Source organism: Camelina sativa, chromosome 8 (genome assembly GCF_000633955.1).
Source record: "Camelina sativa cultivar DH55 chromosome 8, Cs, whole genome shotgun sequence".
NCBI lineage: Eukaryota > Viridiplantae > Streptophyta > Magnoliopsida > Brassicales > Brassicaceae > Camelina > Camelina sativa.
Genome location: NC_025692.1, coordinates 14,415,123 through 14,432,100, shown reverse-complemented (window position 1 = coordinate 14,432,100; position 16,978 = coordinate 14,415,123). Strand labels below are relative to the sequence as shown.

Genomic DNA, 16,978 nt, shown 5'->3' with positions numbered 1-16,978 from the left:
TTTTTTGGATTTTTTTTTAATTTTGATTAAAAATAAATTTTAAATATACATCAGTAAATTAAAATACACGTCATCTTTCATAATTTACGTCACAATCCAAAAAAAAAAAACAACTCAATGGCTAAGTTATAATATTTAAAGGAAAACGAAAAGGTTCATCGATTCATATGACGGTTGAATTATGATGTTTTTTGTGGTTGAGTTATCACAAGAAATAATCTGAAAGCAAACAATTGATTTATGTTACTTGACGACTGAGTTATAGTATTTACGGAAAAACGAAAGGTCTCGTCGATTCATATGAGGGTTGAGTTTTAATGCTTTGTGGCTGAGTTATCACAAGAAATAATCTAAAAGCGGAAAACGAAAAGTCTCATCGATTAATATGACGGCCAAGTTATAATGCTTGACGCCTGAGTTATTGCACAAAATAAAACAAATGTATTACAATAATACTACATCAGACAAGTTTTCGTATTGTGCCCAAGTTGTTTACATCGAGAACATGTGTTTAGCTCATGGCTTAACGCGTTCAATCCATAGTCATCAAAAACAAGCTTCACAAGCTTGTCGTGTGTTGTTTGTGCATCTATCTGCAGAACTCTACACCCTCTATCGTCGGTGTTAAATACATATTTGTGTTTCTTTACCCACCGGAAACAACAATTACCGGAACTTGATACATGAAAGAAAATGAAGAACAAGGTGAAGAAGAAGTAGAAGAACAAGGTGAAGAAGAATGTGAAGAAGAAGTAGAAGAAAGGTGAAGAAGATGTAGAAGAACAAGGTGAAAGAAAGTAAAAACCATGTAAATAGTTCACTTATTAACCAGTTGAAGAACAAGAGTCGAAAGAACGACGTTTCGTATTTCCAGAGAAGAAAGATGATGACATGGAATGCTAAATGGATGATGCGTCCGACGTGGCAAGTCAGCCATCAAACAAATTATAACTCAGCCTAAATATAACTCAGCCATCAAACAAATTATAACTCAGTCACGACATGAATAACATTACAATAATTAAAAAGCAAAAAAATGGCTGTCAAATTCAGTCGCTTCATCAACTGAAAATATGTAACTCAGCCGTATCGTTTAATAAGTCAGCCGTAACTGAATAATATTCTAGTAATTAATTTTTTGCTACTAAGTCAGCCGTAAAATGGCCGAGTTGTACGATAAGTCAGCCTATCACGGCTGAGTTATAGTTTTTCACCATAACTCAGCTGTAACTACATCTCATAAGTCAACCGTTTTTCATAACTCAGCCAGCCGGAAAAAGTTAATTCAGTCGTGTCGTAGTGATAACTCAGCCAAAATTTTGACAACTCAACCATCAGGTGAAAACTCAGCCGTAAAGACGACTTAGTTATAGCATAACTCAGTAAGATTTCAATAAGTCAGTTGTAACGCTTGGCTGAGTTATGCTATAAGTCAGTCGTCCGCTCTTACACAAATGTTTTTTCATAAATCAGCCGCAACATACCTATAACTCAGCCGTCATTACCTCTGTAATGCGTTACGGCTGAGTTATTTAATATACGTCAGCGATTTCTGACGTAGCGTCTGACGTGGCAATGACATTTTTGTAATTACGTTTTCTCCGGTAACATAAAACAGGGGCAAATATTCTAGTAATAAAAATAATTGTAAATTCTGATAATATTAACTAAAATGTATAACATCTGAGTAAATCTCCCTTTTAGAATATCCTCGGTGGTTTTTTTTTGTCTCTTTTGATTTTTTTTAGTTTTTATATATAAACTGGGAAAAACAGTTTTCAAGATCAAAATCAACACTCTGCTACTGAGAAGTATAAGAAATCATTAATATTAAATCTTCGAGTTCATACATTTATATGAACAATTACAATGCTTTTTGTTTCCTTACAAAAACAGTTTTTATCATCTGGTTTGCTAAAACAACGAGAACTCAGTTCCGTAAAGACTTCGCTCACTGATGACGTTGTACCATTTTCAGATTGCGGTTGATTTCTAGTGAAAGCAGCAGCCTTAGGTAAAGGAATGGTGACTGTCTCGCTGCCAAGCCAAACTATGACAGAGCTCATGGTTGGTCTCTTTGCTGCATTCTCTTGAACGCACAACAAACCAATCTGGATCAATTTGGTGATCTCGTTTCTTGGACTCTCTGTCAAGAAATGATCGATTATAATCTCCGGCTTTCCTTCAACCCATCTCTTCCATGTCTGAACAAAACAAAGGACATGTTCTTACTTTCTCTTTAGAGATTTGGAAGGTAAAAGAATGGAGCAAAAAGATTGATGATTATATGAAGAAGCTTACAAAAGCTGCAATCCCTTCTCCTTCGAAGCTATTGTTTCTTTCACCACTTATCATCTCTAGAAGCATAACACCAAAGCTATAGACGTCAGATTTAACTGATATTTGCCCGTGATTTAGGTATTCGGGAGCCATGTACCCACTGCGTATATACAACAAATAACATTAGTTGATGATAGTTTATTCAATAACGTAATGAAAAAAGTTAAAAGAATATAATAAAGCATCTAAATATGTTATCTTTTTGAGTGTCCAATTCAAAATCTATTGGCAACGAGTGAACTGAACCATACACTTTTTCTTGCGCTCATCTCATTGTAGATATATGAGATTCTAAAGACTGCCTCGTCCAAGTTATTATTCTTTTTTGGTTCTTTTATATGATGTCAAGTGTCATAAGTTCTTACCTGGTTCCAGCTATCCGTCTTGTTTCAGCTCGAGTCTCATCAGTCTTGAACAACCTAGCGGTCCCAAAGTCTGCAACTTTAGGGTTCATCTCAGCATCTAAAAGTATGTTGCTCGCCTTCAAGTCTCTGTGAATAACCTTTAGTTGAGAATCTTCATGGAGATATAGAAGACCTCGAGCAATGCCTTCTATAATCTTGCACCTCACCTCCCATGTAAGAAGCGAACGTTTGTCTTCATCTGCAGATTTTTTCAAGAACAAAATAATTATTCTCTATAAGTGTTTTAGAAATATAGAAAATGCACCTTTTTTTCAAAGGCTCACCGAAGATAAAGTGATCAAGACTTGAGTTGGGGACAAACTCGTAGACAAGAACCTCTTCGTCTCCTTCATTACAAAACCCAAGAAGCTTAACTAGATTCCTATGTTGGAGTCTCGTCAGGAGTGAAACCTCATTATTAAACTCCATATCTCCTTGTCCTGACCCTATTTTTAATCTCTTCACAGCTATCTCTTTCCCATTTAGTAATGTCCCCTGAAACAAGTTCCTAAGATATGTTACCAATCCATGACCAAGATCGATCAAGAACTCATTATTAGGAAAATTAATTACTATAAGTACCTTATAGACTGTACCAAATCCACCTTGGCCAATCTTATTTTCAGATGAGAAGCCATCCGTTGCCTTTACGATCATATCAAGATCAAAACGTAACATAAATTGACCATCCGAATCAGAGTACTCTGCATTACCAACTAAAAAAATGAAAATAAGCATACCTCTCTTAAGGTTGATTGAAGCAAGAAACATGGTATGTAGACTTACCATTGGTTCTGTCTGGTTTACTCCTCCCAGCATAGAATTTGATTAGACAAATAAACACCAAAAGATTAATAAAAGTAGGAACCGCAATTATCGCAATGTGTCCGCTATAACTAACGCTTCTTCCTGCCAATTGTTCTAACACTTTTTAAATCTCAGAATCTCTATATCAATTTTAAAACTTGTGACAATGTTTTTAAGTCATTTGTTTTACCTTTCTTGTCTCTTATAGAGTTCCCATTTGCGGGTGCTTGAGCCTGAGCGTGAGGTCGAGGAGGCGCTGGAACTCTTGTTACATTAACAAATTAAAGCACCATGGAAAGCATATAGATCCCACCAGAAAACACAGCTCGAACGACTAACCTCGCCTCCTTGTCTTCCCCAGAACTGTTTTTTAAAATACGTCATGCAATCTCCTAAACATCTCTTGCAGTCTTGCGAAGTTATGTCAGGTGTGCATTGCATCAGCATGTAAACATTTGGAAACTCCGTGAACTCGGCTACTGTGGCACTATAGTATTTAAGTACCGAGGAAGTTTCAGCTTCCGTGGCAGCTTCATGGGTGCGATTAACCATTGCGTCCCATTGTTGTCTGAAAAGGTTCATGTCCTTGGATGGCTCATGATAAGAAAAAGAATAGGATCTCTTTTTATTATCGGAACTGAGACGTTACAATTGATTAGCACAAAGTTACTAGACGCAGCTAGAACATTCCTCTGGCTCCCTCAGACGTCACACACGACTCTGTACAATCTAACAAACTCAAAACATGACCCTCACAACCAACTAACAACCTTTTTATATCTCAAAAGACTCGCACGTGTGAACTTCTCCCCGCGCACGGGCGTCTCAAGCCTCCCTTCTTCTTCTGATATACACTCTATGGGGCTTATAAATACCCCCCCTTCGAAATGCAGCTTGTCCTCAAGCGCTAAGGTTGGATATTGCCTCTGTAGTTCCCTAACCACTTCCCACGTATCTTCGTGACTAGGTAAGCCCTTCCAGTGCACTAAAGCCTCCAAAACTCCTTCCTCATTATATCAGGTCTCCAACACTGCTTCCGGTTCAACAACCAACTCATCAAACTCATTAAACTCCATTGGTAAGGGAATAACCTGATTGTGGTCACCCAAAACCTTTTAAATTTGTGATACATGGAACACCGGATGTATCTTCGACTCTTCTGGCAAATGTAAGCGATATGTCGCTCTACCAATTCGTTCCATCACTTCAAAGGACCGTAGAACTTTGCTGCAAGTTTCTGACAAGCCCGCTTTGCCACGAATTGTTGTCTATACGGTCTCAACTTCAAAAACACCCAATCACCAACTTCATATTCAATGTCCCTCCTATGCTTATCAGCATTGTTCTTCATGAGCTGTTGAGCGTGTGTCAAATGCTGCTTGATTTGTGATAGCATGACGTCTCTCTCCTTCAGTATTTCCTCCAATTCAGAAACCTTAGTCGAGTTACCTTCGAAACGTAATATTGCTGGAGGATCACGGCCATACACCACTTTAAAAGGAGATGTCTTTAATGCAGTGTGATACGACGAATTGTACCAAAGCTCAGCCCACGATAAGTACTTCTGCCACGTCTTTGGATGAGCTGAGGCAAAGCATCGAAGATACGTTTCAAGACACCTATTCAACACTTCAGTCTGACCATCGGTCTGAGGGTGAAATGCGGTGCTGTACTTGAGCTTGGTGCCTAAAATTTTGAAACAATCCTTCCAAAACGAACTCAAGAAGGTGTTACCTCTATCCGATACTATTGAGGCTGGATAACCGTGTAACTTGACCACCTCCTTGACGAACAAACGAGCCACATCCAGAGCTGAGAAAGGATGATTTAGACTCAAAAAATGGCCATACTTACTCAGTCTATCAATCACCACCAAAATAACATTCTTTCCATGAGAAATTGGTAAGCCTTCCACAAAATCCATTGATATATCTTCCCAGACTTGTTTTGGGATCGGTAGAGGTTGTAGCAATCCCGCAGGAGACGATGTCGAGTACTTATGGCGTTGGCAAATGTCGCATTCAGAGACAAATTTCTGCACATCCTTCATTAAACCCTCCCAATGAAAAGACTACTGTAATCTCTTAACTGTCTTTAACACCCCCCAAATGTCCGCCTATAAGACCAGTATGGTACTCCTCTAAAATGATTGGTATAAACCTAGAAGATTTGGGTAGAACCAACCTGTTTTTAAACTATAGTCTCCCATTTCACACCGAATATCCCTCAGTTCCATTAGGCAATGTTGTGTAAGATTGAATCCTCTCTTGCAGATGTGTGTCTTTATCAATCTCCTCATATATGTCTGGTAACTGCAGCACCGTGGGAACCGTTAATGCCATGAGAACCGATGAAGGAATTACACCGTGAGGTTGAGTCATTCTCGATAAGCCATCAGCGGCAGTATTCTCGACTCCCGGCTTGTAAATGATCTCAAAATCATAATTCAACAACTTTATCAACCACTTATGATAGTCCATAGTCACTTCCCTCTGGTCCAACAAAAACTTCAAGCTTTTTTGATCAGTATGAACCACAAAATGCCTCCCAAACAGATAGTGTTTCCACTTTTGAATAGCCAGCACTATTGCCATCAACTCCCTCTCATACACTGGGCTTAAGCTGTTCTTTGGCAGTTAGACCATGACTAAAATAGGCAATGGGTCTTTTCTTCTGCATCAATACTGCACCCAAACCAAAATCTGATGCATCTGCTTCCACTGTAAAAACCTCATCAAAATCCGGTAAGGCCAAAACCGGAGCTGTAGACATTGCTTTTTTTAAATTGTCGAATGCTACTTGTGCTTCTTTGCTCCATTGGAAACTATCCTTTCTCAATAAATCCGTTAATGGTCTGGCCAGTACACCATAACCCTTGATAAATCTCCGATAAATAGCCTGTTAACCCCAAAAATCCTCTTAACTCCTTAACGGATTTGGGAGTAACCCACTGCACCATCGCTTTTGTCTTTTCAAGATCAGTTGAAACTCCTTCGCTTGAAATGATATGTCCCAGATAATAAACTTGTTTCTGCCCAAACAAGCATTTTTTTTATTTGCAAACAATTGATGCTTCTCTAGGATTTCCATAACAATCACCAAATGTTCCATGTGTTGTGCCATTGTTGCACTATAGATCAAAATGTCATCAAAAAATACCAAGATGAACTTCCTCAAGTAAGGTCGGAATAGCTCGTTCATCAAAGATTGGAATGTGGCAGGAGCGTTTGTTAAACCGAATGGCATCACTAGGAATTCATAATGTCCATCGTGTGTCCTGAAAGCTGTCTTGGCAATATCTTCTTCTCTCATCGTTATTTGGTGGTAACCAGCACGTAGATCCAACTTTGAGAACATAATCGATCCATGTAACTCATCAAGAAGTTGATCAATCATCGGAATGGGAAACTTATTAGGTATCATTGCTCGGTTAAGGGCTCTGTAATCCACACAAAATCTCCAGCTATCATCTTTTTTCTTGACTAAGAGAACATGACTTGAGAAGGGACTCTGACTAGGTCGTATAATTCATGCTTCCAACATCGTGTGAACATGACTTGAGAAGGGACTCTGACTCTGACTAGGTCGTATGACTTGAGCAGGGACTTTAGTGAAAAAAATTTTCGTCTTCCAAGTATTTGTGTTAAGGTTGGAGTTACTTTTGTAATCTGCATTATATCCCTCCTTGTTCTCCTTATTGGCCAACAGAAGCTCTTTTTGCACTACTCTCCTTATGATGCTGGTTTCTATGGCTCTAGCTTGAGCTACCATTTCAGGTAAATTCCTTGGTTTCTGCATGTGTACGAACTCCTGCATTTCTTGAGTTAAACCATTCAGGAAAATTCCCTCAAACTTCAAATCATCTAAACCAGTGACCTGAGAAGATAAGTCTTCAAAGCGCTGCACTAGTAGAATTGTTCTGTATAGTTACGAAATTTAGCTACAAAATAAATAATAACAAATATTAGCTACAGATTATGACACAATGTTACTAAAAATGGTCTAATATTTTTTGTGACAAATTCGTTAGTATCCGTAGCAATTCAATTACAAAAAAGGACGAAATATGGTCGTAGCAAATTTACTACTCATTTCGTTACAAAAAAGTCTGTAGCCATTGAGATACCGTAACTGGTTATATGGATGAATATGTAAAAAAGGACGACATTATTTGCCACAAATGAGTTGTAACATTAGAATTGCATATGAGGTTTCGAGATCTGGGACAAAGATTACTAAGATCTCTCTCCAATTGTCTCAGATGGTGACGCATCTTTCAGGTTTGTTGAATCAAAACTTCTTTTTTGACTCTTTTTTTTAAATTTTTGGTGGATTTAGATTCGTGGGTCTTTAACACGTTCGTGTTTTTCTCTCTGATTAAGTCTTTGTCTTAGATTGTTGTCTTCTAGGTCGCTCTAGTGGTGTGTGAAAGGTGAAAGCTTTAAGCCTCGTTTCTATCTCTTTGACAACAATAAGGAGTGGTGATGAATCAGCAAAGGTTTGTTATGTTGGTAACGGTGACACCAGTCTCTTCGTCTTTGCACCCGTGTTCTCTCTTCCTCTTTTTTTTTCCCCCAAAACTGAATCAACTCTCTCTCTCTCTCTCTCTCTTGGTGAGAGCCGATGTCGATCTAATCGTCGATTTGTTGTGTGAATCCGGTGATTGAGAGGCGAATTGAGTCCATCGTGTGAATCTGTTTGAATCCGTTGAGTGAGAGGACAATCCACCGCCGATTACATCATCTCAAATCACTCGAAATCAGAGAGATTTCGTTCAACAAAAATCCAATATCCTTCTCATGGTACGAAATTAGGCGTTTAGATTGTTGTATTCTTGTTTATAATCCATTGTTTGAATTTTATTTCGTTTTCATAAGAAAGTTTGCCTCAGTTTGTTTGATTTTATTGTTGTCTCAGTTTGTTTGATGTTCTCTTGAATATGCTGCAAGTCTTAATTACATTTCTTTATCTTTGTTTTTGTTGAGGTTAATGGACTGAACACACACCGTTGGAGACATGCGGTTGTCGTTTTACAATTGAAGCAAGGTACATGATTCTTTATCCTGTGTTTGTAATATCAAATTAGGTGAAGACCATACTATTTTTTGGTGATAAATGCTTGGACATTGACATTTAGCTGCATCGATTATCAACTGGTCATTGATTGCTATAACCACCAACCAAAACTTCTAATGTCACACTTAAAACAAACCACTTGTTATACAATGGTATCTCTTTTAGACTTGAATCGGTTTTTTAAAACTTGAATCTGTTTTTTATGCTCAGTGTATTTTCGGTGAAAAATGAATGATTGTTTGGTAGTTGTAGATTAGATAAATGATCCTTTCTCTTTCATTGCTAAAAACATTAATTACAGCTTCTTGATTATGTAGAGAAGACACCTTCTTTCCTTGCTCACTCTATCCTTCTCTTTTGCTCTTTCCTTCTTCTTCGTTCTGTCCTTCTCTTAACAACCACCTTCTTTCCTTCTCCTCCGTTCTGTCCTTCTCCTTTGCTCTTTTTTTCTTCTCTTAACAACCATCAGTATCTAGGAATGGATAAATCATATCTTTGATAACTAATGACATGTTTTGTTCTGTTTATGATCGGTCCACTTAACAAAAAAGTATATGCTTCCTTGCAGATATTTGATATGTTTGATATTAAACGACATGGACTGCACATGTTACATTGAACGTGAATAGGCAATGAATACTAGTCATGAAAGAGATCTTTTGCAATGTTTCTATGTTATGCAACTTTAAATACTAGTCATGAAAGCTTTGAATACTAGCCAGTTATTGAATGTGATAATTTTTTGCAGATCAAGCAAATGTTGATCGCTCTTCTCTACGAATATGAAGATCAAGCATAAAGATACTCGATAATGTTTGTTGTTGTCATTGGTTTTTAGTTGTGTTCCAAGTATATTTGATTGTGTCACAAGTTTTTAGTTTTCAAAATTTTAAATTTTTAGAACCTTTAAGTTCTACCATTGGACTACCAACATTTGATAGATTCTCATGTATCTAAATTTTTTGTCATTTACATTACTTTTATTGTTTTTAACAAAAAATTTGGAACCTAATGCATCTACCGTTGGCGATGCTCTAAGGGTTCCAACTGTAACAAGTTTGCGACCGGACTGTTGTGACTTTTTGTAACTAATTGCTACTAATTTACCCAACTCAATGTGTGGCAAGTTGCGACAGACATAAGTCACAAATAGTAGCTATTTGCTACAATTTGTCTAGTATCTAATGAGTAGTAAATTACCACAATTAGTGACAGAGGTAAAATTTGCTACGACCAAATAATTACTAATTAAATTTGTAACAAATTAGTAACAAATATTTTTTTTGCTACGAATAATATGTAATACTTACAAATAAAATCGTAACTATACACAATAATTCTATCAGTGCTGGATGTAGTCAGCAATAGATCCAGTCTGTTTAATGCGAAAAAGACTTTGGCTTGGTCCTCTGATTTTCAAGTTGCCAAATCGTAATAACAGGCTCTTCTTAAATTGCTCCCAACTCGTGAATTCATTTCTGTTAACCTCCCAATTATACCAGCTCAATGCTTCACCTTGTAAACTCACGGCCACCAAGGCTAATTTTTCCGCATCATTGTATCCACCAGTTCTAAAAAACCTCTCAACAGTAGCGGATCAACCATATGTTCCCACTCCCTCAAACACAGCCATTTCTACATTCTTGAGGAGATTCTCTCTAATCCCAGGCCTAATAGTATTACGGCAAGGTTCCAAGGTAGGAATTGGTATCTGATTGTTTTGACTTTGCGATCCCGAATTGTAAGCTTGACTCGTTCCCCCGATCTGGAGATTGGGCGTAAACTCGATCTGTAGTTCTTGAATCCAGACGAGTCTCCGAACGACGCACCATTGACGCCATATCAGCTAACCGATTGAAACATTTCACCGCCGAAGCTTCTACTTGTTCCGCCGTCGCAGCCTCCTTGATCGTTGTTAACGTTTGCTCCATCACCATCGTTGATTTTGAAATTTCTCCGATTTGCTAAAATCCCCAATTTCGTAACCCTTATCTTCCGCGATAACTTCGATCTTGATCACAAACGCACCATTTGATAAAAAAAAAAAAGGATTTCTTTTTATTATCGGAACTGAAACGTTACAATTGATTAGCACAAAATTACTAGACGCAGCTAGAACATTCCTCTGGCTCCCTCAGACGTCACACACGACTCTGTACAATTTAACAAACTCAAAACATGACTCTCACAACCAACTAACAACCTTTTTATATCTCAAAAGACTCGTACGTGTGAACTTCTCCCCGCGCACGTGCGTCTCAAGCCTCGCTTTTTCTTCTGATATAGTCTATGGGGCTTATCAGCTCAATACTAAGTGGACTTGGGTATATAACAGCAGGTCCAAGCCCAAGTTCCCCGAAAGTTGAATGGCTTGTGGAACGTACAAGACAAGAAACTTTGTCTTCATTGTCACTGTCCCACTTGAAAGAATCCATGCGATCAGGACAACCCGTTTCTATCTCTTGAGTCACTTTTTCGACGCAACGGTTACAAGCTTGTCGCTCGTAACCTCTTCTTATACAGAGGACAAGAGCGTGAACCGTGCGTGTTGGGGTTTTCTCCAAGTGAAGCGTTGTAGAATCCACCGTTGGCGACCACATTATGTGCAAGGGTAGAGAAGAGATTATGGCGATTCTCTCCGTAGCTGCTACCGTTGAAGAAGCTTCCGACACAACTAACGGCGTTAACAACATTGAGGGTTTGATAGACAAGAAGAAGACAAGAAGATCATCAAAGGTGGACGCTCCCTCATTCTTTTCTATGACTACTTTGTCAGAGCTTTGTTATAATTTATATAGGTGAGGTCAGGTGTGATGAGAAAAGGGGTATGTACAATAGAACCTCTTTAAATTAATATTCGATATAAATTAATAAATTTTTCCGATCCGAATTGGATCGGTATAGAAAATAACATTATTTGATAAAATAATAAAATAATATATTTTTTGAAAATTCTATGTAAAAATATGATCCCAAAAATATCATAAATTAATAATAATATACACTATATATATATATACGTAAGAAAAATTTGTAAAATATAACTCTATTGCTGTTTGTCTATTTTTAAATTTGCATTCTAGTTGGAGCTCATATCTAATCTTTTTTATTGTCTTAAAAAATTTTGATGTTGTCTTTTCAAATCGCATCAAAAATTTGAGGAGAGTCGAGATTCGATAATTGTCTTTTTACATGTAATTGGTTATAAAGGCACTGCAATATTTTCTTCGACTTCATCATTACCATGAAAGATAATACCAACAATTTCTTCTAAACTATAAACTTCTAACATTTATCATTTTCACCTAGATAATTAAGTAAATTATTAACATCAATCCTATTACGATAGCCAATATTATAAATTAAGAAAATTCTATAAAAATATGTATCATAATAAAAGTATCTTATTTTGCAATATAAAATTTTCAAAATTATGAAAAATAAAAAAAATATTTTCATAAGTTAATATTTTATTAATTTATCAATAAATTAATAATTAAAATCTCTATAAATTAATAAAATTGCATGGTCCCGAACTTATTAGAACATGTGCAGCGGGGAGAACCTCTATGAGTCTCTCAAATATATTATTTTAATTAATTTTGTGATATATATTTTTTATTTTAAATTTAATTTCTAAATAAAATCCAGAACTAATTATGATGAGACATCTGTCAAGTGAGTCTCTCACAAGGTTCTCAAAATCTCTCAAATGAGAGACTCATTTAATTCTTTTTTTTTTCAATATTATATATTTTTTTTGTAGGTGAAAGACTCCTTGAAAGACTACCACTCTCCACATACTTTTAATTTATAGAGGTTTTGCTGTATTACTTTAGATTTGACTTCCAGTTTTCCAAAGTGAGAAAATGTGTATTAATTGATTTTCAAAGAAGTAAGTTCCTTTTCTCTTTCTAAATACGAAGTTTACCAAAATATGAAAACAATAACTTTTTCTTTATTAATTTATTGAAATTTCCAGTATAAATAATTAATTATGTTTCACTCTAAATCATATAGTATTGACCAATTAAGAGAAAAAATGATAGAGGGTCATCTTCCAGACTTCAACGGTCTCCACATATTTCTATATTGAAGTAAACGTATAGGAAGGGTAAACAATGGGAAAAAGTGTCATTAAAATCTGATGAGACACAACTTCTAAATAACTCATAAAATTTTGTTGATTTGGTCTGATGAGACACAACTTTAAATTGTTAAATAGAAAAATTGTGCAGGGTTAATTAGCTTTTAATGATAACATGTTAATAACAAAATAACATCGTTTATCAAACCTAAAACCTTCAAATCGGATTTGGGAAAAATGGAAATCAAGTTTTAATTTGGGGGTTTTAGGTCTCGTTAAACGGTATCATTTGGTTATTAACGCGATCTCGTTAACGACTAATTAATGTTGTGTGATTTCTCCGTTTGGCCACTTAAATTGTGCCTCATCGGACCAAGTCAACAAAAGTTTGTGAATTATTTAGAAGCCAACAAAAGAATGACGCTTTTTTTACTAGATAAAGAGTTCATACTTTAAATCAACAAAAGTTCAATTTCAAAATTCTAGTGACATTTTTCCCGTAAACAATTAAAAGTGTTTGACCACAACGTATGAAATTAGGTTTTGAAATCTTACCCTTTGAATACGGCAGCGTTTATTTTTTTTTATTATTATTTTAGGTATCATGTTAAAGGTAGACAAAAAAACGTTATGAAAGTCTCCCAAACTTGCGCAAACTATATGTTAGTCTAACAGTGTTTTGATCAACCTCGCAGATAGTATAGTTTCTGTGACTAATTCCCGAACTATTTACATGACATCCACCGAGCCACTATAATACCAAATCCAATGTTGGATGCTTGTAGATCAACTTTCGTAGAAACTGAGGATCTGGCGGGGTTTAGTAAGGGATCATAAGCCGTCGTTCTTGTTCTCAATCCCCTTCTCTCTTCGAAGCTGAGTTATATGACACGGAGTAAAATTGTCTATGAATTATTGACTCGTCATGTGGTTTGTTAGGAATAAAAGACACAAGATTTTATAGTAGTTCACCTTCAGTGTGAGAACTATATATGAAACAAATATTTGTAGATGGTTTAACAAAAAAAAAACAATATTTGTAGATGATAGTAAACCCAATCCAGAAATCACCGAAAGTTCGAGGAAAGGGAAATCTCAGCCTAGAAAATGATTAGGAAGGAAGAAGAATCACTTGGAAGGGATTGAGAATCTATAGATTGGTTAACACAGAAATTTAGGGATTTTGAGAAATTGTTTATTTGATTGTTTAGGTTTGCAAATTGTGGCTAAGGCCGTACATATAGAAGCGAGAAAGATGAAATAAGTAAACCAGAAAGAAAGATAACGTATAAAGGAAAGCCCCAAGGGCAAACAAGCATGGACCGGAAATAACCTAAACACATCAATTTTTTCCTTTGATTTTCTAACTTTAAACCGAGTGACCACTCCTAACAGATTCAGAATTTTCTTCTTATGTTTTCTTTTGTCTTTGACTCCAAAGCCGACCCATGACCACTTTTATTGTACTTAGGAAAGACACTACTGAGATTTGTCTCCACGAGAACATGGTTGAGGTAATTGACAATCCTTGAAGCTTTCCTCTGTTTCGCCTCGTAATCTTGGAGTTATAATCATGCGACATTTGAAATTGTTAACTGCATCCATAACAACCCTTCATCTCTCAAGGCAACTCAGCTTAGACATATATGAACGAACGCTCCTTCTCCGACCCCCTTTGCAGTGTCTTGGCCTCTCAGCCTCTGTTTTGTCTCCTTTTTTACCCTTGACTCTTCTCTCACGACATTATATTAATTGAGTAGCGAAATGGCGAAATAGCGAAATAGACTTTTTGTTATTGCTGCTGTATGCGTTCCATTAATCTCGTTAAACCTTGTAATGGTGCGCCAAAAGTAGTCGGACTTGTGAACAAATTTTGACAATTTTTGGTTTGACTTGAAGAAAACAACAAACTATGGGAGGTTGAGATGTTGTGCACGATAACAAATCCCTTGAATCTAGGTTTTTTTTTGAGTTCTGTTGTCGAGAGACTGAGTGGGGTGGAACACAAGAAATCGATTAGCTGCGGATTAGGATTTTGAGGATTACCTCTATATTTTACTTTCCATCGTTAGGATTATCCGAGTAAGGATTACCTCTATATCTACGCCAAACCCCCGTTTCAATTTACCATTCTCACTGTTTGAACAAAAACTAAACTAATGACACAACTTTCTCCATTACATACAAGTCTTCATAAACTGACAATATCAAGTATGAACCGCCAAACCCTAGTCGTGAGTATAACCACCACCTTTCCATGTAAGCAACGATGCAAAAATAAAAAGACATGGACACTGACCCGACACTATCAGGGAAAAGAAATGAAATATACTTCCTACTAGTTTGCAATAATTTCAATACGGCAAATTTCTAGTGCTTTACAAACCGATGTTCTGCTGAGCCTAACCATACTATACCTAAAAGAGATATGAAGGGGAAATCATTACCTCTTGTTTAGGTCGACAAATAAACATCTTTTTTTTTTCAACCAGATTTGCTTGTGCTAGTTCCTCCAGCTGCTGTGTTAACCTGGTTTGAGAGATAGGCTTCATAGATTTCAACAATTAGACGAGGATCCTTCTCCACGAGCTCCATGTATTCTTCTCTTTTAGTAAGTTTTTCCATATTTTCTGTGATCTGCGACAATGCAGCATCAAGAACATGTTTCGCGTTGTGTTGGTGGGCAAAGGCATAGGTCATGAGAGAGTTGTCCCAACTGAGTTTGGTTACCAAAAACCTCTCACAGTAACTCTTGAGATGCTTCACCTGGTATTTCTCCGACATCACCAAAAGATCACATGCCATTTGCTCATCAAGACATGCTTCAGCTGTGTAGAGATAATATACGAAAGTCCGAAGAGCGTCATAAGATACATCGCTGATCTTGATAGTGCCACTACGGCTCTCTTCCATCTCATTCTCAAGCATTGCTTTGAAAACTGGGGAACGACTCACCTAGCAGCAATATTGACATTGTTGTTAATAAGAAAACATCATCTGGAAAAGAGATTCATATAGAGTATTGGTGCTGTATAGAATGGAAGAAAGTTTCACTCCACTAAAGAGTGCTTTGTAGCTTAAGTTTATCATTAAAACAATCAAAGCCAATAGGAATACACAGCCTAAGTTTCCATCATAGAAATGGAGTTGTAGCGAAAAGGACATGATATGTGGAAAACATAAACCTGATCAAGAAGATAGGACTGAGATGCGGAAGACACATAACCGAACAGGAAGTTATTTACATATATATCTCCAGTGAAGGTTATTAATTTATCATCAGTCATATCAACACATATCACTACTGAAAGCACAAAAAACAAAAAGGACTGGCTCTTGTTTAAACATAGTTCCTGCATTAGAAGTAGAACTGAGCACAACAATGTCAAGAATACAATACGATTGCAACTTCTATGCCATCCTTAAAAAAATAAAATAAAAACTAGCCAAATGGCTCCTAAGTAACAAATGATCAAACACTTAGGTTTCATAATCTATCAAATATGGATTCATATTTTCGAAATTTCAAATCAAATCATTAGAGAAATTAAGTTTTTGTGAAGTGAGAGAAACGAACCAGAACGGATTTATGAGCAGGAATAGGAGGAGCTCCGGCGTTGTCCTCAGAGGCGATGAGAACAACGTCAGTGAAGGACCTGGAGTTTGAGCTATTGCAATGATCGAGGGAAGAAGACAAACGGAGGAAAGCAACTTTAGCCTTGAGGTCATCGATCTCGCGTTTGAGTTCTTCCTCAGTCTCGCCGGCTTCAACGTAGCACTCCTTGCAGGTTCCAGCGTCGCGAGGGAGGTACTCTTCTCGACAAGAGATGCATCGCATCGCCGTATCGGTATCGGTGTCGGAATCGGATCCAGTTTCGCTGTCGGAGCCGATTTGGCATCGGTGGTGGTGTCTCCTCATCTTAAACGGTACCGTTTTCAAAGTCTTTCGGTCTCTCAAACAATTTATTTAGTTTTCTGAGTTAAAAGAACTTTACGGATCAGAATTTATAACGGCTTCCCATTTCTGTATATATGATGGAATTAATAATGGGAAAATTTGCTAAATAGATAGGAAAATTATCATAAAAAAAAACATTTATTGAATATTTGTCTGAAAAATCTTTGGTGGAAAATATTCAGATTTTTATAGTTGATTAAAAAAAATATGAAATATCTGATTTTCCGATTTCTCACTTACGATAGTTATAGTTTTCAACCATGTTAACATAATCGTAAATAATGTTAATTAGTACTTTTTTATTTT

The 16,978-nt window shown here is 36.6% G+C and overlaps 1 protein-coding gene, 1 long non-coding RNA gene and 1 pseudogene across 2 annotated transcripts; 1 reads left to right on the top strand and 2 right to left on the bottom strand.

Moving 5' to 3' along the window:
* On the bottom strand, positions 1,845 to 11,348 carry LOC104709530 (annotated as a pseudogene).
* Positions 7,659 to 9,606, top strand: LOC104707162. The gene is made up of 4 exons (XR_754567.2): positions 7,659 to 7,831; positions 7,946 to 8,353; positions 8,537 to 8,597; positions 9,376 to 9,606. It is a non-coding gene; the product is annotated as an uncharacterized LOC104707162 (long non-coding RNA).
* LOC104707161 (BTB/POZ domain-containing protein At4g08455-like) lies at positions 14,817 to 16,704 on the bottom strand. The gene is made up of 2 exons (XM_010423444.2): positions 16,292 to 16,704; positions 14,817 to 15,669 (listed from the first exon to the last, which is right to left on the bottom strand). The coding sequence occupies exons 1-2, from the start codon at positions 16,631 to 16,633 to the stop codon at positions 15,199 to 15,201; spliced, it is 813 nt and encodes a 270-aa protein (XP_010421746.1). The 5' UTR covers positions 16,634 to 16,704; the 3' UTR covers positions 14,817 to 15,198.